Below are 25,150 nucleotides of genomic sequence, written 5' to 3' on the forward strand. Positions count from 1 at the left end.
TTCAAAGTTAATTAGTTTTTTTTCTTTAAGTTAGATACTATTTCCTTTACTTAGATGTTATGATATTTGCTATTGAGAAGGCATTTAGTACTGAGGGGGTTAGAGTGGCATTTATGAATGATTGTGATATTAAAAAATATCATATGTGTCCAACTAAGGCTTTGTTGATTTGTGGTTGTTGTTCAGTCATTCCAGTTGTGTCCAACTCTTCTGGACCCCATTTGGAGTTTTCTTGACAAAGATACTGGAGTGGTTTGCCATTTCCTTCTCCAGCTGATTTCACAGTTGAGGAACTGAGGTTAGATTTGAACTGAGGTCTTCCTGACTCCAGGCCCAGCAAGAAAGAATTCAAATGGAGAGAAAGCACTCAGAATAAGAGGAACACATTAAAAAAAACCATTTAAAATAAGATATGTTATCACAAAAGACAAAATGTAAAATAAAAATAAAATGCCATTGTGAAGGCTGCTAAAAAAAAAAGCACTGAGGAAATCAGAGTTTTTGATGGATTGGGAAAGTTTGGGTTTGGGCTGGATCTGAGCTGGGCTGGAAGCGTGAGCCAACTTGGTGCCGGAACTGCTGGAAAAGGAGGCAGCAGTTCAATAAAAGAATGTATGGGGGGGGAGTAGGAGGTATGAAAAGCTAAATATCAAAATAAATACATATTGCCTGCATTGCAATTGTTCTAGGACTCACCCAGGGTTTTCCCTATAATAATGAAATCACAGGTCTGATGCCTTATGGAATGGGAGAAGGGCAATACCAGACAAGGCAAGAAGAACAGGATCTGAATTAAGATTTGAGCTGTCACCAATGAGGTGACTAAGCCAGGTGCTCTCTTTTGAAACACCAAAATACAAGGGGCTAAGACAAAATAGAAAAAAGAAGTCCTGGATCTGGAATCAGGAAAACCTGAGTTGAAATCCTGCCTCAGACATTTACTAAGTTGTGTGACTCCGAGCAAGTCAGTTTATCTGTCTGCTTCAGTTTCCTTCTCTGTTAAACATGGATAACAAAACACCTTCTTCCCAAAGATGTGAGGATAAATAAAATGAAATCACATTTGTGAAATACTTTGCGAACCTTAAAGTGCCATATAAATGCTAGCTATTATTATTAGCAGCAGCCCAAATACTACTAAAATTGGCCCCAATTACATTGCAAGCTCCTTGAGTGCAGGAACTGTCTTTTCCCTCTTTTTGTATCCCCAGCCCTTAGTGAAGTGCCTTGCATACAGTAAGTGGTTAATAAATGTTCATTGACTGATCAATTGGTTGCCCTTATAGATTTTGGATACCTGATTAAACTATTAGGATAAGTCTGGAAAACTACAAACTTCAGACTTCTAAAAACTTCCTTCCATCTCTCCAAGCCAGGCTTGCCCGATCAACTTTAACATTTCTGCCACTTAACATTACTTCCTTTCTCTTGAGAAGAGAAGGGGAAAAAGACAGAAAAAGGAAAAACTATAAACACACAGAGAGAAGATTTTCAGAAGATTTTCCTTTTCCAGGGACTTTAAGTGTCTGAGGCAAGTGTTTCATCAGATCCATAGCTATTTTATGTTCTTCACAAAAAAAAAATCCTATTACTTCTTTCCTCTACCCACATCCTAACACACACTCACTCTCTCTCTCTCTCTCTCTCTCTCTCTCTCTCTCTCTCATTTTGAAATTATCCTTGCTATTGGGGTGGGAAGTAGAATCATGACATGCTGAGCATTTGTATTTTTATCATGTCAGGTATACTTAAACTAGAGATAACTACGATAGAGAGAACTATAAATCAAGTTCCCTCTGTTCTGTGGCACACTCTACTTTAGAAGAGGAAGAAAAATGCATGAGAACACAACTGAGTAAACACCATTCTTATCCCTATTCATTTACATGTGCTGAGTAATCTATTTAGGCAGCAAGAGAATCTGCACAGTACCTGTAGTAAACCACTCAAAATCCTAAAAGGAAATTCACTTATGCATATTTAAAACAAAGGAGCATTATTCTTTCCTGGTGCTATTTAGTTAAAGTAGAAATTTGTTACAGCTGCTAAATACAACTGCCCTCTTACTTGGAGGTGGGTGCCTGTGGTATTGTTTAGGGATACCTCACTAATGGATTTGATTTCTAAAGAACCAAAATTGATCTACTTACACACAAATTTTTTAAAAAGAATAGTTTCATATAAAAATACCTATCCTTCTATAGTCACAAACATCTTAAATGTGCTCTTAATTGCATTTAAAAGCTAATCGTTACAATATTTATTTGAAGGAGTTTTTTGGTCTGTAAGATTAGTGCTTTTTTCTACCAGCCAGGGTACTAAACTGCAAATTTTTTTAAAATTAAAAAGATTTATATACATTTTAAAAATAATTTCTTTGTTTATTCCATGATAAATAGACATGTCTTAAAAGTTGTAGCCAAATAAGTATCCTGACAGCCCAGGATACTGAAAAGAACTGGTTAGTACATTAACTGAAAAGCCAAGACAGTTGCTGTTTTTGTAAATTCTAAGCTTATCTGAGATATTTAATTACCTCTCCCTGTGGTATGCATACACCCAAGACAGTTATATCTCCTTCAATAGGAATTTGGCATTTATTTCATTACAGGTAAAGGACCAACATTGTTTAAATGGAAGAAAATATTCACTGATAAGCCACTGTGGAGCATATCCTTGTGTCACTGGGCTAATTCCATTAACTACCTGTGTTTTGCTTTTCTACTTAAATGTCTTTTCCAGTATTATCTCTTGGAAAATCACATTTCTTACTTTGTAAGTTTCTCCTAGCTCCCATGCTTCCCTTTGAGGCTTTTTTTAACACAAGACTATCCTAGCAAAGGTCATGAAATCACTACCAGGACTTTTCTCTCCAGTACTTTTCTGTCCTTTCCTGACAGGAAGAGCCTCCAAACACTCAGTACATGAGATGCTATCCTTGTTGTTAACCAGTGGGGGCCACCATATCCCCAGTAGTCAGTGAAGAGGTGAACAGATTGATTGGACACCCTGTTCACAACATGGTCTAGATTCATCTAATAGCACAAAGAGCTATTGATTGACATTTCTTCTTGTGTATCCTTCCAGTAAATCTCAATTATTTTCCCAATGTAAGTCTCTCAGGTAGTCATCTCTTAAAGCTCATAATTTAAACACTGAACACTGATTGGCTTGTTCAACAGGCTAAGAAAACCATATTTCAGTAACACAAATGAGACTATAGAAAGGAGCAGAGTTTATGAATTGTTGTTGTTGTTTGTCCTTTGGTCTTGAAGAGGACCAATGACATCAGGAGGGTAATGTCTTGACTTGCAAGTGAATTGAATTTAAGGGAGGCAGGACGTGCAAAATCATCAGCCTTACTGTCATTTGGAGTCTAGTGACAAGACATAAAACAGGACTACTGGTGATGGTCCAGAGGAAGTGGTAGACCTTGGCCTTTTTTTAAGCTAAGGTCTTTACCAGGTCTCAATTTATTTGAGACAACACCCATTCAGTGATTAAAGGATAGGTGAGAAGGGTTTATGCAAGTGAAAATTCAGGGGAACACCAAGATTAATGTTCCAAGTTATTTTCTTCAATGAATTTCCAGTTGATATTTTGGTAGTATGACATAATAGACAGAGTGTTGGGTCTAGAGTTAGAAAAACCTAGGTTCAAATACTGTCACTGATATTTACTTGCTATGTGACCCTAAACAATTCATTTAACCTCCCTGTGCTTCTTGCAACCCTCATGGACTTATCTACTAATTCATAGGTGGATTGCAATCTGGCTTCAAATCAGTGGAGGGAGTTCCCACATTTTGAGTCCCTCTTTGCTGACAATATCATAGATTTTTCACATTTCCTTATATTTTGAACCCAACAGAAACATTATTAAAGGCCTCTTTGTACAATTGCATATTAAATAAACAAATCAATTCATATCCTAATCCCTCATTTCTAATTAGATTTCTTGTTTAAATTGGTCTCACTGAAATATTTCTATTATCCATACTATAATGCACAGCTGGCATGTTGGGAAAAGGGCTTGCCCATCTAAATCAATGATCCTATTCCCACCAGCTCAAAGAGCAGATAGACATGTGAGGCTACATAAATGAAATCTTGCCTCACCTCCAATTCTTTGAATCCTCAGTTTTTCTCAAAGCACAGTTCAGAATCACCTCTGACATGAGGCCTGTCCTAATTCGCCAGACCCTCATTATTATTGCTTTCTTCTCATTCATTTATTTAACAAGCATACCCTCTAGAATTTTAACTACATATACTTTGTATTTACTTATTTATATGCTATGTTCTATCCCTCAAGGGGAATGTATAATCCTAGAGGGCAAGTACTGCTTTGTTTTACATCTAGTCATCACAGTTGTTATTCAGTCTTTTCAGCCTTATCTGACTGTTTGTGTTCCCCTTTTGGGTTCTCTTGGCAAAGATACTAGAGTAGTTTGCATTTCCTTCTCCAGATCATTTTACAGATGAGGGAACTGAGGTAAAGAGGGTTAAGTGACTTGCCCAAGGTCACTTGGTTAGAACATGTCTATGGTCAGATATCAGGTCTTCCTGACTCCAGGCCCAGCTCTCAATCCATTGTGTCATCTAGCTGCTATCACCACAGCTAGCATTTAACAAAAGTTTGTTGAATCTAATTGAATTAAAAAGGACAAAGAGACCTCAAATTGATGGAGAGGGACTAAGGAATGGAGAATTGGCTAACCCAGAGTTTATGGAGGCAGATATGCTAGAAATGCTTAGATAAGTGGCAGGGAAATTGCCTGTTAGGTCAATGACATGATGACTTCTTGGATGTTCGCCTCCAGGAAATGATTTACTTGTAGACAAGATCATTCACAAGCATTTTATTATCTTGAGCACTAACCTGTTTGTCATGTAGCTTTTGAAAAACTCACTTTTCAAAATCATCTTTGCAAATATGTATTGTTCAAATGTTCAGTTTCCTTTAAGAGGTTGCAGCTTGTAATTTGTTGATTTTTCAAGAAGGCAGAAAACAGAAATGAAATTATTTATTCTCCTCTGCAGTAGGCTTCTGTGACATCCAAAGGTCTGATTCGGGCTGTTTCCACTCCTCTCCAAAAATTGTATTCAAACTAAAAGACTTGAAGTATTCCAGATGATGGCTAAAAGGAAAAGAAAATGGAGTGGGAGTTGAAACAGATTTTAAATCTGGGGAAAATAGCTGTCTTGAAGGAGAATTTATTCTGTTTTGTCAGATCTTTTATGTGTCAGTTTTCTATTTTAAGGAACTCCAAAGTAGACAGTATCATAAAGGAACAACTTCTCTTGATCTGAAAACACCCTCTCATGGTTTAACAGTCAATGTCTTGAAAATACCTTTCATTCGTATATAGCTTTAAACAAAGACACTCACATGTCCTTTTCAAATATTGGAAGGAGTCAAATTTTGTTGCCATTGTTTTCATTACCGAAATTTAAGAAGCTATTCTAAAAAGTTTCAGCTCCACATACCACCCTGCATTATCAAGTCTGAGACTTAGTTCTTCCCTTTTCAGGCAGAATAATGGACTGTTACAAAGGTTCCACCATAGACTTATGAAAAAAAAAAAAGGAAAAATAGATTTCCTTCCATGTACCAGTGCAGCAGCTGTGCTCTGAAAAATTGCTTTATTACCTACTCTATCTTGACCAGAGGTGCAAATAAATACCTTTGTATATGGGCCACGCCTCCCATCAGTTGTAACTACTATGGAGAAGAGTAGAAGAGTGATGACAGCTGGTACCAGGCCAGAGAGGAATTAAGTAATTAATGACTGGAACAAGTGAATGAATGAATGAATGAATGAATGGATGAATGAATGAATGAATGAATGAATGAATGAATGAAAAAGTATTTATTAAGCCTGTATTCTTAAGCTCTAGGAACACAAAGGGAAAAAAAGTAAGACAATCTCTACTCTCAAGGTGTTCACATTCTAATTGGAGGAGACAATAAATAAAAGAAAGTTCAGCTAAAGGGCAGGTGGAAAGGCCCAGAAATCCTAAGGGTTCTATCGATGCAACTTAAGGACCCCAGGGCTGATGTTAGGGACCTAGGAATCCTTAAATTACACCAGTAAATCAGATGATAATGCCCAAGAGTCTGGAGGGTATAGAGTCAGAGCAAATGGCAAAGGCCAAAGAACCTTAAAATACAAAGGCAGAATAGATGATAAGGTTTGGCAGTCCTACATCTCACTAGAAGGAACAGAATTGGTAACTTCCACCTTAACAAATTGATATGATTAGTCAAATGGCCCAAATAGGGTGTGGTCAACCCACGGTCATGGAGGAAGCAAAAGGAATAGAAAAGGAGAGAGTATCCTAGTAGTGGTGGATCACTGACATGAAGTCTAGGTATCTGGGGATAAAGGAGAGAGGAGCAAAAAGAAAGCAAGCCCTGACAATAGCATGGGTAAAGAAATACCAACTCAATGTCTGAACCAATTATTCCTAGCTCCCTGACCCTCCTTACTTGACTAGATGGAGTCACACTGACCTGTGCAACGGTCATGTTTAGAGTAAAATGGGCAGAATATGAAGAAGAAGGATAGAACAGCACAGTGGTTGAATAAAAGGAAAAATTAAAGAACTGAGTGGAAAAGAAGAATAAAGGATGGCCAAAGAGAAGAGCAGAGTGGTAAAAGAGAGGGGAAAGTTAAGATAAAGGAAGTGAGGAATACAGAATTTAAAAAAAAAACACTAGGGATAGGAAGAAGAGAAGAGAAGAAAGAACTTAGAAGCAAAATTGGTGAAAAGGGAGGGCACAGGGATTGTGGAAAGTGACAGAACTGAATGAAAACACTGCCATATATTTTGGGATGAATCAGAGTCTGTGTCCAAATAGCAAACCTCCTGCCAACAGCTCCTTTCTTCACCATTGAGACTCTGTTTATGCTCTTGAAAAGGTCTGAAAAAGCTGAAGCTAGTAACTAGAGAGCCTGTGTTAGTCAGCATGTCAACGTATATTAACCAAGGAGCCAGAGGGTACTTCTGGACCACACACTTGAAGTAATTTTCTTTCCTTCACTCTTAAGAGTGAGCACTTAGTATAAGTGGGCACTGTCCTTCCAAAATCAATGGAATCACAGTATCCCATACTCCAAATACAATTAATTATACATTTTCTACTTACAAATCAGGCTCTTGTCCCTTTTTTATCTCATCTTGTGGTATGGGGTAAAGTGCTTCATAAGTTCTTCCAGCTTTTGATCCATGTATTGCAAATGAATTAAATTTATCTACACCAGGAGGAAAATAACTCCAAGGAAGATGAGCTTTACCTTCCCACGTATTCTTATGTCTGGACACCTCAAATGATAAAGCAAGCTCTCGCTAGAACAGCAAAATGGAAGATGTAAATAAGGTAATGTGGCAAATTTGCACCAATACAGAAAGCACCTGGATATTTGAAAAGCCCGATTCCTGGGCACCTGATTACTTACTTTCCAAGATTTTCTTCTCCCAAATAGTAAAATCACCAAATGCTGTCCATGGCTGTCAAAACAAAAATACCTTGTAAGTACTTTAAAGAAAGAAATCAAAATTATATCTCTCACTACTCTGTATCAAAAACATGTACGGATATGTGTCACAAAGTTTTCCAATAACAAACAAAAAAAAATGAAAATATTAAGCCAATGAAAGTAGAGAAGTGACTACTGAAAAATGACATATTCGAATTTTTCCGGCTTCAGAGCAAGGGGTCCATTAATTTCTTTTCCAATAAATTTTATATATTTTGTTTTTAAATTACCTACATTCTTCAATATATCTCTCCTCTTCTTCCCAGAGAACCATCTTTTATAACAAAAATTTTTTTAATAAGGTGAGGGGACAGTTCAACAGAACTCATTATCACACTGAAAAAGCCTGACATCTGTAGTGTCCTATACCTGAAGTTTTCCACATCTTCAAAGAAGAGAGGGAGGTGCACTTCCATAACTCTTCTTTGGGGACAAGTTTGGTCATCATTCTGAAGCTTCAGTTCCAATTGTTCTTTTGTTGTTCTTTATATAAACATTGTTGCAGTTATACTGTAGATTATTTTCCTTGTTTGCTTACCTCACTTTGAATCAATTTATGTCTTCGCATGTTTCTCCATATTCCTATATTTAACATTTCTTATGGCATAGTATTATTCCATTACATTTATGTGCCACAACTTGTGCAGTTATTACCCAATAAATGGAAATCTACTTTGCTTCTTGTTCTTTGCAGCTACAAAAAGTGTTGTTGTAAATATCTTGGTGTATATGGGGACTTTCTTTTTGTCATTAACTTCCTTAGGATATATGACTAGCAATTAAATCTCTGGGTCAAGGATGTAGACATCCTAGTCCCTTTCTTCACAAAATTCCAAATAGCTTTCTAGAATGATTGGACCAATTCACAGCTCCACTAACAATACAGCAGTGGCCGTATCTTCCTATAGCCTGACAAATTTATGACAAATGCAATCCTATGCAAAAAAAAAGTTATGTGCTATGCTAATATTGCCTTTCATGTGCTTTGAATAAAACATAACACAGAACTAGAAGCAATGGGTGGAAACTATAAAGAGGAAAATTTAGGTTTGACATAAGGGAAAACTTCCTTAACAATTAGAGCTATCCAGAAGTAGCATGAGCTACTTTAAGAGGTAATGGGTTCAGCGGCAGCTAGATGAAGCAGCGGATAGAGCTCTGGCCTTGGAGTCAGCAAGACCTGAGTTCAAATCCTGGCCTCAAACACTTAACACTTACTAAATGTATGACCCTGAGCAAGTCACTTAATCCTGACTGCCTCACCAAAAAGAAAAAAAAAAAGGAGCTTACTGTGTGAAAAGGACTATGCTAAGTGCTGAGCTATAAACAGAAAAACAAGACTGTCCCTGTTTTCTAGGAGCTCACAATTCTCATACGCTAAGACAACACTTAAGGGAGAGTTCAGCAGTAAATTAGATTGAAATGCTCCATGATCCTTAGGATTAAGCTACAAAGCAGATGGTGATGCCACTTGATTAATATTATCTCCATAAATACATTCTGGACTTCTTGCACTTTAGTGGTGAAAACTTTCTTTTCTGGGTCTTCAGTAGCTGCGTCAGTCCCTGCAGAAGCAGTTACCAAATCACATCTCCACAAAGGTTGGTTCCCTGGGTGGCACCTATAGTATGGGCTGAACATAATATTCTACATGTGGTCTGTCCAGGGTAGAGTATAGAGGGAGTATCATTTCCTTATAACTGAAAGTTATCATTCATTTAATATAGAACTAGAATGCATTAGCTTTTCTGGCTACCTTTATCACACTGCTGACTCCTGTTGATCTTACAATCCACTAAAACTCTCAGATGTTTTTGAGAGAAACTGTTGTCCCTCATCCTGTACTTCCAAAGTTGGTTTGTTGTTTTGCTGTTGCTTTTATCCAAGTGTAAGATTCTATATTTCTATTGAATTTCATTTTATCATATTGTTTGATATTCAAGCCTATTGAGAAATTTTTGGAGCCTGTCATCTAGTGTGTTAGTGATACCTCCCAGTTTTGTATCATTTGCAGATCTGAAGAACATTTGTGCCTTTATCCAAGTCATTGATAAAACATGTTAAATAGCACAGGACCAAGCACAGATCTCTGGGACATTTCACTAGAGACCTTCTGCCATATTGACAGTAACCATTAGCTATTCTATGAATCCTTCAAATCATTTAGTTCTGAATCTATCTCATTGTATTATAGAAGAGTCCACATCTCTTCATTTTCACCATAAGAATGACAAGAGATATTTTATGAAATGCTTTGTCAACTACACCTACAGCTTTCTTCTCATCTCATTAGTAATATTGTCCAAAAATTAAAAAAGGAAAGAAAAGAAAAGAAATACTATTTGTCTGGCATGAACTTGTCTTGATGAAACCATGCTGGCTTTTTGTAGTCACTGTTTCCCTTTTTATATCTTCACTACAGATCTTTTCAATGATACTTTCTAAAATTTTCCCAGGAATTAAAGTCAAGCTCCCTGGCCTTTAATTTGCAGGCTATATTCCCTTCCTTTTCCCAAAAATTGGGACATATCTTGTACCTCTCCAATTTTCCATGATCTTTCCATCAGATATTACTGACAGTGGTTCCACAATTACACTCACCAGTTTCTTTCAGTACCTGAAGATGTAGTTCATCCTTGTCAGGTGATCTGAATGCCTTTTAAAGGCAGCTAAGTGTTCTCTTATTACCTCTAATTTATCCTGAGATATCTATCTTCTTATTGACCATTTTCATTATCATTTCCACTATAAAAGTTCCCTAGGAGCCTGCCTACCATATTAGCATTATAATAAACTTTTTGCCAGCTGACTGGAAGACCGCTTGAATCCATGAATTCTTTCCAGACAACTCTTCCTTGTACCACAGTATTTTGGGGTCTCTACACCCCTAAACCGCCTCAGGGCAATGGGGCAGAGAATGGGGAGATAGTTAGAAATGCTCTACTAGTCTCTTATTCTGCCATGTCCAAATGGTTAACTAGACTACAGAAGTGGGGTTGGCCTACATTCTAGTTACAAAAATAATTGTAAACTACAAAATTGATAGGAGTTAAGGCTGGCATAAAATAAATTTACTGAAAGCAAACACACTCTCACATCCTCATATAATCCCATTGTTTGGGGGCTTTTCTATTAAATCTATAAGGAACTGTGCAATTTAGCACTTCATTTCATCATTTCTTAAGCACTTAAGCTGACCCAGTCCTATACTAGGTGCTAAGGAGGCCCAACATAAAGAAGACTTGGTGTCTGACAACATGAAGCTGACAATCTAGAATAAACATCTAATATCTTCACCCCATCTCCATTTTCATCCTCCAGCATTCTGTTGTTTAGTTGCTTTCAGTCATGTCTAACTCTTCATGACCCCTTTTGGAGTTTTCCTGACAAAAACACTGTAGTAGTTGGCATTTCCTTCTCCAACTCATTTTATAAATGAGGAAACTAAGACAAACAGAGTTAATTGACTTGCCCCAGGAACACACAGCTAATAAGTGTCTAAGGTCACATTTGAACTCAGGTCTTCCTGACTCCAGGCCCACCATTCTATCCATTGCATCACCTAGCTGCCCCCAAGCCCCTAGCATGGTAAAGTTCAAAAAGTAATAAATAGGGAGTTAGCAGCCTCAGGTTTATGATCTAGTTCCAGTATTTAGCTGAGTGACTATGAGCACGAGCTCTCTTAACCTCAGTTTTGTCATCTCTAAAATAAGCATCAGAATTAACTCCACCCCCACCCCATCCCCATTTCAAAGAGTTGTGGGGAAAGCACTTTACAAACTGTAACACACAGTGGTAATGGGAGCAATACATACATGTTGAAGACTAGTACAAAGTATTCAATTAGGTGTTAATTAGAGAAAGACTAGAAAGCCATGGAGAGTTATAGTTAACTATGAAAACTGAACAACTCAATGCTAGAGTGCCAAAGGAGTTTAAACTGTTTTGGCTGTTTTTGGCCCAGATCTATGAGTTCCTCGGTGTGGAGCTCCTAGTGTAGAAAATCCCCACACCAACACTAGTTGCTCGGGGAATTAAGAAGTTAAGTGACTTACCCAGAGTCACAAAGCTACCATATGTCAGAGGCAGGACTGAGATCCTGGTCTTCCTGGTTGCAGAGTTAACCCTCTATCCGCTATGCCAAGTTGCCATTCTTACAATTAAGTACACAATAAAATAAACTGAAATCTCTTTAACCAAGATCTCTCTCATGTGGCATTTGGATTAATAATGTATCTTTGCATTGTAAATATTAGTGCTAGCTGACATTTACATGTCTCATTAAAGTCTGCCTATTATATTATATACACACTTTAACTGGATCCTCACAACTCTGTAAGGTAAGTGCAAAAGATATTAGCCCAATTTTACAGATAAGGAAACTAAGGATCAGAAAGATCAGGTGAGACGCTTAAGATTATACAGCCAGGAATTGAGAGGCAGAAGAGCACAGTAAAGAGAGCTGAACCTGGAGTAAAAGGACCTGAGTTCATATCCTGAATCTGCCATTTATTATCTATGTGACCTTGGACAAGTCATTTAACCCTTCCTGGGCCTCAGTTTCTCCATCTGTAAGATGAGGGTGTTGAACGTAATAATCTCTAAGGTCCCTTCCAAATCTATATCTATGAACCTGAGTATATAAGGTAAGCTTAAAACCCAGGTCTTCCTGATTCCAAGTCCATTGCTCTACCTACTATACCATTCTATTTGTGAAAAAATAGTCTTCTAAGAAAGTTAAGACCATATGTAACACAAGATGGCACAGGGCTATTTAAAATATTTAATAATTTAATGAGGTTGATGCTACTAATATTTTTCAAGCAGTCAAGATGTGACTATGTACAAAAATTGCTATACTGATTTGAAATAACTGTATCTACACATTAAACCAGGCTCCCTAGAATGAAACACTTTATCAAACTAATTTAATGTACCTGTATCTGTGATTTTAAAATACCCAGCACATAAAATTCCAGATTTACCATAGAGATAACTCAATTGGTGATTCATAAGTAATTCTACAAATGAATCAGTGCTTCAAATATTTTCACTACAAATTTCTATTAAAAGCCAGATCCCCTGTACATTTAAAATATAATGACTCACAAATAATTAATTTGTACACAAAAGTTTAGGAATATGTATGTTGTATAAAGCAAGTTATTGTTTTATTGGGAAATAATAAATCCATACTAACAGTTCTATGGTTCTAATTTGAATTCATTAATTTAAATTTTCCCTTCCCCTATCAGGCAGTGTGTGGGAATAATAGAAAGAAGAGAAGGTAGTGTGGCAAATCTCATTTCTGCCACTTAATATTTGCAGGACCTTTAGTAAGTCATTTAACCTCTCCAGGCTTCAGTTTCCTCATCTTTAAAATGAAAGGATTAGACTGGATGATCTCTAAGTATCCTGTATCTATGATCCTAATTAATTGGAATTAACTATGACCATACTACATGCTTTCCATATAGGCAACAATGAATTCATCAGAGACAAAGAGATGGCATTCAAATAAGAAGACTTCATACTTACGGGCAAAGTTCAACTTCCATATAATGTTGGGTTTTCTCATTCAAGAAAAATGCCTCCACCACTTTAAAAAAGAAAAATAATGTATTTTAGGAATTGGATTGTGCTTTACCAGGAAACCATTCATTCTTTCCTTTAAAAAGTATAGTTTATTTATTCATGACATTTAATAGTGTGGCATTCAAGACCCTTCATACTGTCATTTCAGGCTACTTGTTCAGACTTACCTACTACTGGCCTATGTATAATAATAATAACTCATATTTGTATGATGCTTAAAAATTCACAAAGTGTTTTACATAGACAGCATGTACATAGTAATTTGCACTTCTCATGATATCCCTCTTACTATATGTTGTATTAGTGTTTTTCCCACACTTGTCTTGTCCACCCAAGACTTCACTAACCTCAGCAGCAAAAATTGGTATCTTGCTCATCTTTTTCTCTCTCAAAGTACCTAGTACAGTACTTTTTACATAGTGAGCATTCAATAAATATCTGCTGAATAAATGAAATTACTATTCTGTTGGCTATACATAAGTCACTAACTCTAATACCAGCAGGAATTATTGCTGCTTTTCACCCTTCCACATTCATTGACAAAAAAACTGGAGCCGTTTTAAGTGAGTTTTTATCTTCATTTTTTTTAAATCTCTGGCAATAACTTTGCAAATAAAAGATCAACAAGTATGTAGGATGGGAAACAGAACACTGGTCTCCTGTACAGAACCATTCCACCTTGAGATTCTTAAGAGATTTGGTAGGTGACTTCTGTGTGAGCATAGTGGATACTGAAATTAAATAGTAGCTTTTGTAAATATAGGAAGCTTAAATAGAGTACCAGTGAAGCAACAAAGGGAAAAGTCACCCATCAGTGCATGTAGAATGATTACAGAAAGCTGAGAGATTTTTCCCTGCCTTACATGATTTAACTGTGATCCATGGAAGAATAGACTGACATCACAGTTTCATTAAAATGTTCAATTCAAGTGCCAGACTTTTGCTGATTCCTTCAAGAAATAGTGCTTCTCCTCAACCTTCCCCTTTAAAATTACTTTGTATTTTATATTATGTGAGCACATATTGTTTTCCCCAGTAGAATATAAGCTCTGTGAGGATAAACACCACTTCAATTGTTATCTTCGTTTTCCTAGCATCTAGTACAGTGCCAGACACATAGTAGGCACTTAATAAGACTTTGTTAAACTGACGAAATAAGCAGGACTCTTAAATCACTGTAGTACCTTTATATCTTCTTTAGGGAATTTTTGGTATATTATTACTTATAACTAAAATACCATCTACTTCAAGGGGTAAATTTTGCTGGACAACATCTATCACCAAGAGAAGAGAAGAAAAATACTAATAAGAAGTAAAGGAGAAATGACATCTCTTCCCTTTGAATTACATAACTTCTACTCTTGCTAAGGATCACACACACACACACGCACACGCACACACACACACACATATATATACATATATACATATATATATGTTATTTTAAAATAATTATATAAAAAAGGAGAAATAACGTCTCTTATCTTTGAAGTATGTAACTTCTACTCTTACTAAGGATCACACACAATATATATATATATATATATATATATACATATATATGTTATTTTCAAATAATTATATGAAAAAGGGGAACTAACATCTATTACCTTTGAACTATGTAACTTCTATTCTTACTAAGGATCACAAATATATATATATATACACACACACACATATATAAATTATATGTATATATATACACATACATAAATTTTTTATATATTTATATATATATTATTTTAAAATAATTATTGGCTAAAAGCGGTTTGTCACTTTCCCTCTCCCCTCCCCCACCAAAAAAAATATTCTTAAAACTCCATGAATGCCAAACTGGTGTAATAGTTAGACGGTCAGCCTTGGAATCAGGAAGACCTAGGTTCAAGTCCTGCCTTTAGCATATACTGTCTGTGTGATAGCAAGTAAACCAGTGTTCCAGGCAATACATTTAGACTTTTAGTTACAGATAGAGTTCTGCCTCAGTGGAAGGAGTTTGCAGATTTGAAGTACCCCCACCCCAAAGAAATTACAGGCTTATATTAAAAACAAATAAAAGCACTCCACACAGAAGGCTTGGAATTTTTTTTTAAAGTACTGGATCATTTTCTGTAAAATAGGAAGACATGATAATGTGGTATAATTAGTACTTCTTAATCTATTTGCATAGTTTCAAAGTTTAAAATACTTAAAGTATAAGCATTATATCACTCAGTCAGTAAGAACTATGTGACAGGCACTGTGCTCTGTTGTTGTAGTTGTTGTTTGTCCTTCCTGCTGAAAGAGACCCAAAACAGCATCACGTTAATGAATATTATGGCTAATTATCCCAATATGAGCTCAGAAGGTTCTACCACTGTTCAGGCACAAATAGTCCACATAAATGGTATGGGTGATATCTTTTGACTCAAACATAAATTGGATTTGAGTGAGGCAGAGTTGCTTAAAGTTACCCAGAGACATTGAAGTCCAGTGGCAAGACAAAAGTCAAGACAACTGGTGACAGCCTGGGATGCAGTGGATGACTTTAGCGTCTTCGATGTCTGACCAAGCTCTAAGCATTCCACAGCACCTCCTTCAGCTGCTTTCACGGCCACTGGAACAAATTGTTTGTATCTTCCCATTGGGGGGGGATCTTCACATGCTTGGGGTAGCCAACCCCTTCACCCCCAATGGGTTTGAGGCCCATTGTTACCTCTAGCTTGGTTTATCCCATCTTCTGAGAAGGTTTTACCAGGGTGTGGCCAATGCACATGCTACAGCTTCTTGGAGACACAAGTGAGAGTTGGGTGACAGGAGGACCCCAAAGGTGGATGAGCAGCCCTGAAAAGGGCTTGGCAGACCTCACACCTGAGGTACTGTGCTCCATAGTGAGGATACAAAGGCAAAAATGAAAACAATTCCTGCCCTCAAATAGCTCACATCCTATGAGGGGAAACAACATATTGGTGGCTGAGTCAATATAAAACATGTACAAAGTAGATCAAGTAATTTTGAAATGACAGACACTAAAGGTGTCTTAAAGGATATTGAATTTAAGGTTTGGAGTCTGTGGCCATTGATAATTATGTGGCCCAGCTGTTCTTTCTTGGTAAGAAGACTTATGCAAAGTATGTCTACAGTACCTTCTAATTATATTATATCAGGAGTTCTTAACCTAGATCATTCAAACTTGTTTTTTTAATATTTTAATAACTATAATTCAACAATATTGTTTTCCTTTGTAATCCTATGCATTGTAGTTTATGCATTCAGAAACATTATTTCTAGAAGGGATTCATAGGCTTCACTAGATAGAAAAGCTGTTCATGATACAAAAACTTAGGCACCTTTGTTATATAATCTTTATCCTCAATTTTGTGCCTAAAGTTAAAAAGCAAAATTCACCCTTTGAAGTGGATGGTGTTTTGGTTATAAGTAATACTATACCAAAACTTCTCTAAAGAAGATTTTTAAAAAGTACTATAGCCATTTGAGAGTACTTCCTAATGAAAAAGTTTTCCCTTACATCCAAGCTATTACCATTTGCTGAGCTGTTTTCAAATGGCAATATGAGAGGGGAAAGTTGGGAGAAGGAAATGAAAGAAAACACAGTAGCTATCACTGAATCTGGATTTGTCATGGCTATTTCTCATGCTTCTAGTTATTTGAGTTTCAAGCTCTATTTTGAGTGGAGAATCCACCCGTTTTAAGGGTCAGAAGGAAATCTTCATACCATATATGTCAAGTGCTCAGGCATGCTCCTTTTAAAATGAAGTTCTTGCAAGAGGATATTATGAAAGATTGATGACTGCAATAAAATTCAGCATTTCCACTTACCTTCATAATCCCACAGTCCTTCAAAAGGCTTTCCTGGCTCTGCATGTGGGGCTGGAGGATCATTAAAAAATGGAGCCTTCACTTCCATCATCAATCCTCCATCACCTGGACTCAGCCGGATCCATACTGGCTCATGGGATACTGGTAAACTATCCCAAGTGTGTTCAATTTTAAAATCCATTGAAAGCACTACAAGAAATAAAATACAAGAAACTTAGCCTTATGAAAATTTAGAGAGGCCACCACCTAGGAATATCAAAGGCATTCCCTTCAATTAAAAGGAAAATGGCATCAAAGTCTATTTACTGGAAGTAAATAGGAAGTGAGGTTAATTGGGTGTTACCTATCTTGATGAAGTTACATGACGCTGGCTCTTGGTAGTCACAGTTTCCTTTCCTAGATATTCTCTCACAATGCCTTTAATGATTCATTCTAGAATTTCTTCAGGAACTGAAATCAAGTTCATTGGTCTAAAGTTTGTAGAATCTGTTCTCTTTTCTTTTGTTTGTTTTTGGAAAGTCAGAACATTTGCCTACCTCTAATCCTGATGTATCTTTTCCATAATCTTTCAAATATCATTTGATATTCAAATATCAAATATCACTTAGCAATCAATTAAACAATATGTTGACTAAGCCAAAATTTGTATTTTTTTTTAATTATTTAACTTTGTGTAACCTGAGTTTCTGGCCAAGACTGAGGCATTGTGTATGCCATTGGCATGACTCCTAATTGGTAAATGCTGACTCAATGTTCCACATCTGCCTGAGGGGCGGAGTTGATTCGATAATTTGTTGGAAAGAGAACTTTGGAAACTGCAAAAATGTAGAAACTAACTCCTCCACATACCCCTAATTTCTAGATTGTCTCCCTAGAGACTAAAGATTTTCTATTGGTTATAATCAAAAACTCTCTTTTGATTGAGCTGAGATTTTACCTCAATTCCATCTAAATAGCTCATTCACTTATGTATTTTCTGGTATATTTTAATCTATAGAAAGCTCATTTCTTTTTGCTGTTTGCTTGAATAAATGTGTTTATTTGTTGTTGACTATTTGTCATGGTCTTTTGTGTAACATTTGGTGGGACTAGGCTGGCAAGCAAGCTATGGGGCTAGTGACTAGGGAAGTAAGTAGCTTTTGTTCTGAATCAGACTCAAACCCTTAGATACGGATAACGGTTGTAGGTAGGGGGTGGAAGGGAAAAAGGAGAAAGGAAAAGACAGATATAAGTATAGCCCAATACCACTCTTAGAGACAGGCAAGAGAATGAGCAGACATTCAGCCATGGCCCTTCTCTTTCTTCCAAGGTAGCAAATTAAAGTCACCCTTGGAAAAGGGGGGATCAAATTCCAGATATATCTATTCATGTTTCTGAAGAGTCACATTTAGATACCTAATGTAAATATACATATCTTATATGAACACACACATATCTTACATGTTCAAAGAAAAGCTTTGCCCTTGTTAATGAAATTTCACCATTCTAAGATATTGTGATATCTCTCCCTTTGCTCCCTTATGGTGAAATAGCTAAGGACAGCGATTACCTCTTAGAGGCCTGCTCTTGAGAGTTTTAGACCTTGGTATTGGGAAAGGGTAGGAGTGGGGTGGAGGGATAGGGCATAGGATTTTAAAAATTATATTGTCCAGGGGCAGCTAGGTGGTGCAGTGGAGTCAGGAGGACCTGAGTTCAAATCCACACTCATACTCAAATCCACACTTACTAGCTGTGTGACCCTAGGCAAGTCACTCACTTAACCCTGATTGCCTCACTGAAAAAAGCAAAAAAAAAATTATATTGTCCAACACTCTTATTTTGCAGCTGAGCAAACTGAGATATAAAGAGGCTAGGTGACATGTCCAAGGGTCACACAGCAAGGACTCCCAGACCTGAACTCTCATTTGGGTGTTCTGACTACAAATCTTGTTCTCTTTCTATGACATCCCCCAGAAGCCTCCCTCTGTTGCTAGCTTCCTACAGGATCTGGAGTCCATTTTTCCCCAGGATCAGGTCCCTCAGCAGCCCTCTTCCTTACAGATAGGTCTTCCTTTCTTTCCCTTGGTCCAAATTCTGACTTGTTTCTTTATTTCTCCTAAGCTCAATTCAACCTGCTTCCTCTGCCTCAAGAGCATTAAAATATACTTTCAGGGTCACTTGATTTTATTTTAGTTAAAATTTAGTTTAAAAGCTAAAAGATTTTTTAACTTTCATACCTTTTAAAATAGTGACAACTTCTTGGTAAAGTAGGTGAGTTTCCTTCTTTAAAATCTTATGACAATACCAATTTTAAAGAAGCTTGTGGGTTACATAATTAGCTTTTTTTGTTGCAATCGATTTACAGGCGGTAAACTGAGTTTGGAGACTGAAACTTATCTAACATTATTCTAATTGCTAAAATAGATTCAGTAATAAAAGGAAGCTGAGTTCAAAGTTTTTTAAAATGTACAAGAAAACAAATGAAGAGTGACTTTGAAATGCATCCTTCTGAGTCAGGGTACTATGAGGGCAATGTGTTGCATACATTGTTGTGCTGTAGTTGTTTATGCTATCAATTGGTTTTTCTTAATTGTCTGTCCTTGTTAAAAGAGAAGCCTCAACTCTGGGGTGGTGGTACCAGGGAAAAATGTCCAGACATAATGGAAAAATCTGATTTTTTTAATCCCCTGTGCTGGGCTGCTTTATAATAGTTTGTTAGGCTCAATTAGTTATTGATTTTTGTTATTAAACATGAATATGGGAAGGAGGGGGGATTTCCTTATAGAGGGAATTCACAGAATAGAAACTTCCTCCAGCACAAATTCCAACCTGTCAGTGATTTAAACATCTTCACATGCTTCACAAGCATGAAACATTTTAAATTAACAACAACCAGTTTTCATTTACTCTTTTGGGTCAAAATAACAAAAATAGCTATACTTCTTTCAGATTTACAAAGTGTTCTTCTCAGGACCATCTAGTGGTGTTAGTAAGTGGAAGTTTTATTGTGCCCATTTTATAGAAGTAGAAAGTGAGGCTCTATGAAATGAAGTGACTTGTCTGTGTTTATACAACTAACATCAGCCTGAGGCAAGATCATCACCAGTTCCTTCAAACTCCAATCTAACAGACTCTGAGTCCACCACTCTATTCACTCTATGTGAGATTAAAAAAAAAACACAATAAAATGTTTCTTTCTTATTCCTAGATAACCAAAGACCATTGAGGACACCAACACGTACCATTAGGGAAAATAAGATGCTCTGGTAAACTGGAAATGAAAGAGACTGCATGCTTTACTGGCATCCCCACGATGCCAAGAGAACTAGGAATAGGTTACCAGCATGAGAGGTAGATCCTCTGTGGAGGATTTATTGGAAGACATAAACAGGTTTGCAATTTGCACCATTAGGGAGAGTACTCACATCAATGAGATGGCAGATATACTGTAGTATGAAATTAACATTCTCTGAAGCTCACCTTCCTCACTTGTAAAAATGATGAGATCGAACTAGATAGTCTCTAAGGCCTCCTCTAGCGACCAGGGTTGGGGAACCTGCTGCCTTGAAGTCACATGTGGCCTTCTAAGTCCTTGGGTGTGACCTTTTGACTGAGGCCAAGTTTCACAGAACAAATCCTTTTATTAAGGTGATTTGTTCTGTCAAGTTTGGATTCAGTCAAAGGGCTGCACTTGAGGACCTAGAGGGCCATAAGTAGCCTGGAGGCTGCAGGTTCCCCACCTCTGTATCTAGTCTTTCTATCTATTGATGTGCTGGTAAAATATTGCTGGAAGCTTCATTAGGTAGCATCCTTTCCTATGTATTTGCCTTTATCTAAATTATAAAAAGCTCCTGCCTCTCTATGGAGAATCAGTCCTTGTGGGGAGAAGGAGTATTAAAGATTCAAGCAATGAGCTAGGCTCCTAATAGATTCTTAGAGAAGAAGCATAAGACATATGGGACAGGTTAAGTGCCATTCCACCTGTTGAATGCTAAAAGCTCACAGTCTCCACATGTTTCTGATGTATACCAGCAGGTATTACTAAACAGACTGCAACTGCTCCTATCCATATTCTAGGAATTCTTTTTAAAGGTTTTAGTTCAGATGTTAAGAAGAGACAATGCTGTAGCACTTGGGGTTGATTTATCAAACTGAATATTTCACTCTTCTCTTTTAAAATTAGATTGCAAGTTTGCCAAATCTTGCATGGCTTTGGTTTTTGGACATCACAAATGTCATGGGGAGCATGAAATAAAACAAAAGGAACTGAACAAGTGTAACAAAGATTGAGAGCTCACCTCATCTCAACTCCAGGAGGAATGTAAATGTGAATTCTACAATAGTAAACTCATAAAGCTTTGCTTTAAATTTACATTAGTAAGAATAGATTTTTTTAAATAGACAATTTTGACTATAAAATATTAAAGCTTCTTCAAACAAAACAAAATCAATGCTAATAACGGTAAGAAGGGAAACTGACAATCTTTGTATAAATTTTTTTTTATCAATCTTTGATAAAAAGTATGATAGATAAGATATACAAGGAATTAAAAATATTAGTACATCTTAGTAATAGATACTTCCCATTCAAAAGCAGTCAAAGGACCATTGAACAAATACTTTTCAAGAGAAGCATTCATACATGTTTTAATGTTAGAAGTTTGTTCTCCATAACTACTGACTAGAATTAAATGGCCCAATAAAAAACTTTGGTTTCATTTCCCAATAAAGATATGAACATACATGCTCTACATTCCAGCCCAAACTGGACTACTTGTTAAAAACAATTCTCAGTCTCCCATTGAACAGGCAATCTATTCCCCATGCCTGAAATGTGCTCCCTCTTTACGGCTCTGGAATTCCTTGCCTCCTTCAAAGGGAGGAGGATATATACACACATACATACATATATATGTGTGTGTGTGTGTGTGTGTGTGTGTGTGTGTGTGTGTGTGTGTACATATACACACATATCTACATATGCTTACATACACACATATATATACATATATATGTATGTATATACACAGAGGGCACAGGATAAGTTGAATATGAAGGGATAAGATCTAAAAAGTAGAATTAAGGGGTGAGAGAGGATTATACTGGGAGAAGAAAAGGAGAGGTAGAATGGGGTAAATTATCTCACATAAAAGTGGCAAGAAAAAGCTTTTACAGTGGAGAGGAAGAGGGAGGAGATGAGAGAGAATGAGTGAACCTTACTCTCATTGGATTTGGCTTAATGAGGGAATAACACACACACTCAATTGGGTATGGAAATCTATCTTACCTTACAGGAAAGTAGGGGGAAGGGAATGGGGGGATGATAGAAGGGAGGGCAGATTGGGGGACGGGGTAATCAGAAGCAAACACTTTTGAGAAGGTTCAGGTGTCAAAAGAGAGAATGGAATAAGCAGGGGGTGGGATAGGATGAGGCAAATATAGTTAGTCTTTCACAACATCACTGTCATAGAAGTGTTTTACATGACTACACACGTATAACCTATATAGAATTACTTGCCTTCTCTATGAGGGTGAGTGGGGAGGGAGGGAGGAAGAGAATTTGGAACTCGGAGTTTTTAAAATGAATGTTAAAAATTGTTTTTTAAGTACAACTGGGAAATAAGATATACAGGCAATGGGGTATAGAAATCTACGTTACCCTACAGGAAAATAGAAGGGGAAGGGGATGAGAGAAGGGGGGAGGTAATAGAAGGGAGGGCAGATTGGGGGAAGAGGTGATCAGAATACATGCCATCTTGGGGTGAGGGGATGGAAGGGAAGGGATGAGGAGAAAATTTGGAATTCAAAATTTTGTGGAAATGAATGCTGAAAACTAAAAATTAATTAAATTAATTAAAAGATAGCACCTACTAACCAGGGTTTTTATGAGGATTAAATGAGATAATATTTGCAAAGCACTTTGTAAATCTTAAAACACTAAATAAATGCTGGTTATTATTATGAGACATGCTCACTGATTGATTGATTGATTTGACTCAGAATCTCTCTTGAGGCATATATCCCAAGCAGATGAAGAGAGAAATAAAAACCTTATCTATGCCAAAATATTTGCAGAAACTTTCAGGATTGGTAAAACAACAACAACAACAACAAAATCTCCAATAGAAACAAAACAAAAGTCCTTAGATTGGAGAATATCTGCAGAAATTGTGTGTGGTGTAGCAATGTAAGAATTTATTACTGTCCCATAAGAAATGAGAATATGAAGAATTCAAAAAACATAGAAAGACCCATATGAATTAATGCACAGTCAAACAAGTAGAAACAAAAGAACCATATACATAATGAGTGCAATTCTCTAAACAAGAACACTATCATGATGCCAAATAACAAGTAATTGTTATGACCAATCCTGACCCTAAAAAGAGATAAGGAAACACTTTCCTTCCTTTGGTAGAGTTGTGAGACAATTTAGGGGAGGGAATGTTACATATAACATCAGACTTGACTAGGTCACCTGTATCAGTTGGTTTTGCTTAACTGTTTTCTTGGTTATAAGGAAAGACTTGGGCAGAAAAGACAGGTATACAATATCTGGAAATGATAGTGATATAAAAAACAAAAAGCATCAATAGATTTTTAAAAAATCTTAGAACTCTGGGCTAATATAATAAAATCCAAATGCCTTAGAAAAAGCTTATGGGTGGTTGGGGAGACAAAAAAACCTGAATTATACTACAGTTTTAGAGCACTTGTATTTACACCAACATTTTTTAATTTTCATACTTTTGTTACACATATTTTTCTTAAAAAGAATAGATGCTTTTTGTAGACTATTAAAATGCATAACTGTCATTTACAGAATTCACAGATTATATCATTTGAAATTTAAACAATCCTGTTAGTTAGGTTCTGTGGATATTACTTTCCCCATTTCCCCAGTTGAGGAAACTGAGGCTTACAAAGGTGAAAGTGACTTGCCCAAGGTCCCTGTATTCACACAAAGTATTTCTAGGTGGGATTTGAACCCAAATTTTTCTAAATCCACATCCATTCTCTGTTCTTACACAGTGGAAAACATCCTAGATTTAGTCATCATATGGGAGTTCATATTCCCCACCTACCATGACCTTAGGCAAATCACTTAACCTCAGTGGTCCTTACTTTCTTCATCCATAAAAATAAGGGGATTAAACTGGATGACTTCCAAGGTCACGCAGCTCTAAATATAGGGAGCCTGTGGTCTACTTTGCCATTGAGAACCAAGTAAGATACCAAAAATCAAGATGACAATTCTTGATTTTGCTTTAGAAACTATGCATCCCTACTAATATGGACCTTAAATTTTCTGTAGCTAGGTCACTACAAAAGCCAGTTCAGGACTTAGACAGCCAGACATGAATTTAACTACTAATATGTTACATTACACAGGAAGAGGATATTCAATCTGGCAAAAAAAAAAGTGTTTCTCATCAAAAAACAGCAATGATATGCTTCATCCCATTTATCATAAAGATAACAGGACACTGGCGCAAGTCCATTGATGGCAAGGGTGCCAGGAGACAAAAGGTGAAGCGTGGTGGAGCAGTGGAGGACCTCATCTTGGCAGTCATCTGGAAGGTTGCTATTTTAACCAATTATAATTAGGCTCTAGTGATTTCTAGCTGCCAAAGGCCTGCAATTATGCCAGGCCCCTCTGCTCTGGGACAGAACCTCAGTTGTCCTACTATACTTACTGTTCTGCCAGCGAAGGAAAGAAAAAAAAAAGATAGGAGATGTCTTGCAAGACAGAATTCAGGAAATATTTAGAACTGAAGAAGAGAAGGGACAGCAGGAGTTTAGGAAAGCAAAGGATTTATGAATGAGGTGTTTTTCCTAAATAGGTGGAAGGTAAGGTTTTAGGTTTAGAGATACCCTCAAGTATAACACTTTTCCTACATTGGACTATAGTTACTTCCTTTTCCTTTACATTATTGGCTGTAACAGAGAAATAATAAATCAGGCCTCAGAGTCTGAATAAGCAAGACTAGCATAGAGGAAGTAAAGGTGCTGGTAGGTGGATAAATGTTGAAAATAAAGAGGAGAAGGAGCCATTGTCAACAAGATAGCACAAGGGTACAAGTTTGCCAGAATGAGGGGAGCATTTAAAAGCTAAAGAATGCACAGACCAGCTGGAAGCTCTTTGTGGGTCCCAGTTCTCTTCTTCCTTCCTGAAACGCTGCTGCACCTCCTCTGTCTAACAGAAAGCTCTACCCA

At 36.8% G+C, this 25,150-nt stretch overlaps 1 protein-coding gene across 4 annotated transcripts in view; it reads right to left on the reverse strand.

Moving 5' to 3' along the window:
• LOC110199279 (UPF0462 protein C4orf33-like) overlaps positions 1-25,150 on the reverse strand; it is a 161,032-nt gene extending 135,882 nt beyond the window's left edge. For 2 of the 4 annotated variants that reach the window (XR_013484147.1, XR_013484146.1), the window contains exons 1-6: positions 25,063-25,146; positions 16,955-17,143; positions 13,082-13,142; positions 7,463-7,514; positions 7,153-7,352; positions 4,882-5,140 (exon numbers count right to left, since the gene is read on the reverse strand). Coding sequence is in view for 1 of the 4 variants with exons in the window: in XM_020974037.1 (XP_020829696.1) it covers positions 5,023-5,140; positions 7,153-7,352; positions 7,463-7,514; positions 13,082-13,142; positions 16,955-17,135 (612 nt within the window). In the remaining 3 variants the exon portion in view is untranslated. Of the gene's footprint in view, positions 1-4,846; positions 5,141-7,152; positions 7,353-7,462; positions 7,515-13,081; positions 13,143-16,954; positions 17,144-25,062 lie in introns of those variants that run through there. The other 2 variants (XR_002321961.2, XM_020974037.1) reach the window with 2 other exon arrangements.

Source organism: Phascolarctos cinereus, unplaced genomic scaffold, assembly GCF_003287225.1.
Source record: "Phascolarctos cinereus isolate Bilbo 61053 unplaced genomic scaffold, phaCin_HiC Scaffold_9;HRSCAF=440, whole genome shotgun sequence".
Taxonomy (NCBI): domain Eukaryota; kingdom Metazoa; phylum Chordata; class Mammalia; order Diprotodontia; family Phascolarctidae; genus Phascolarctos; species Phascolarctos cinereus.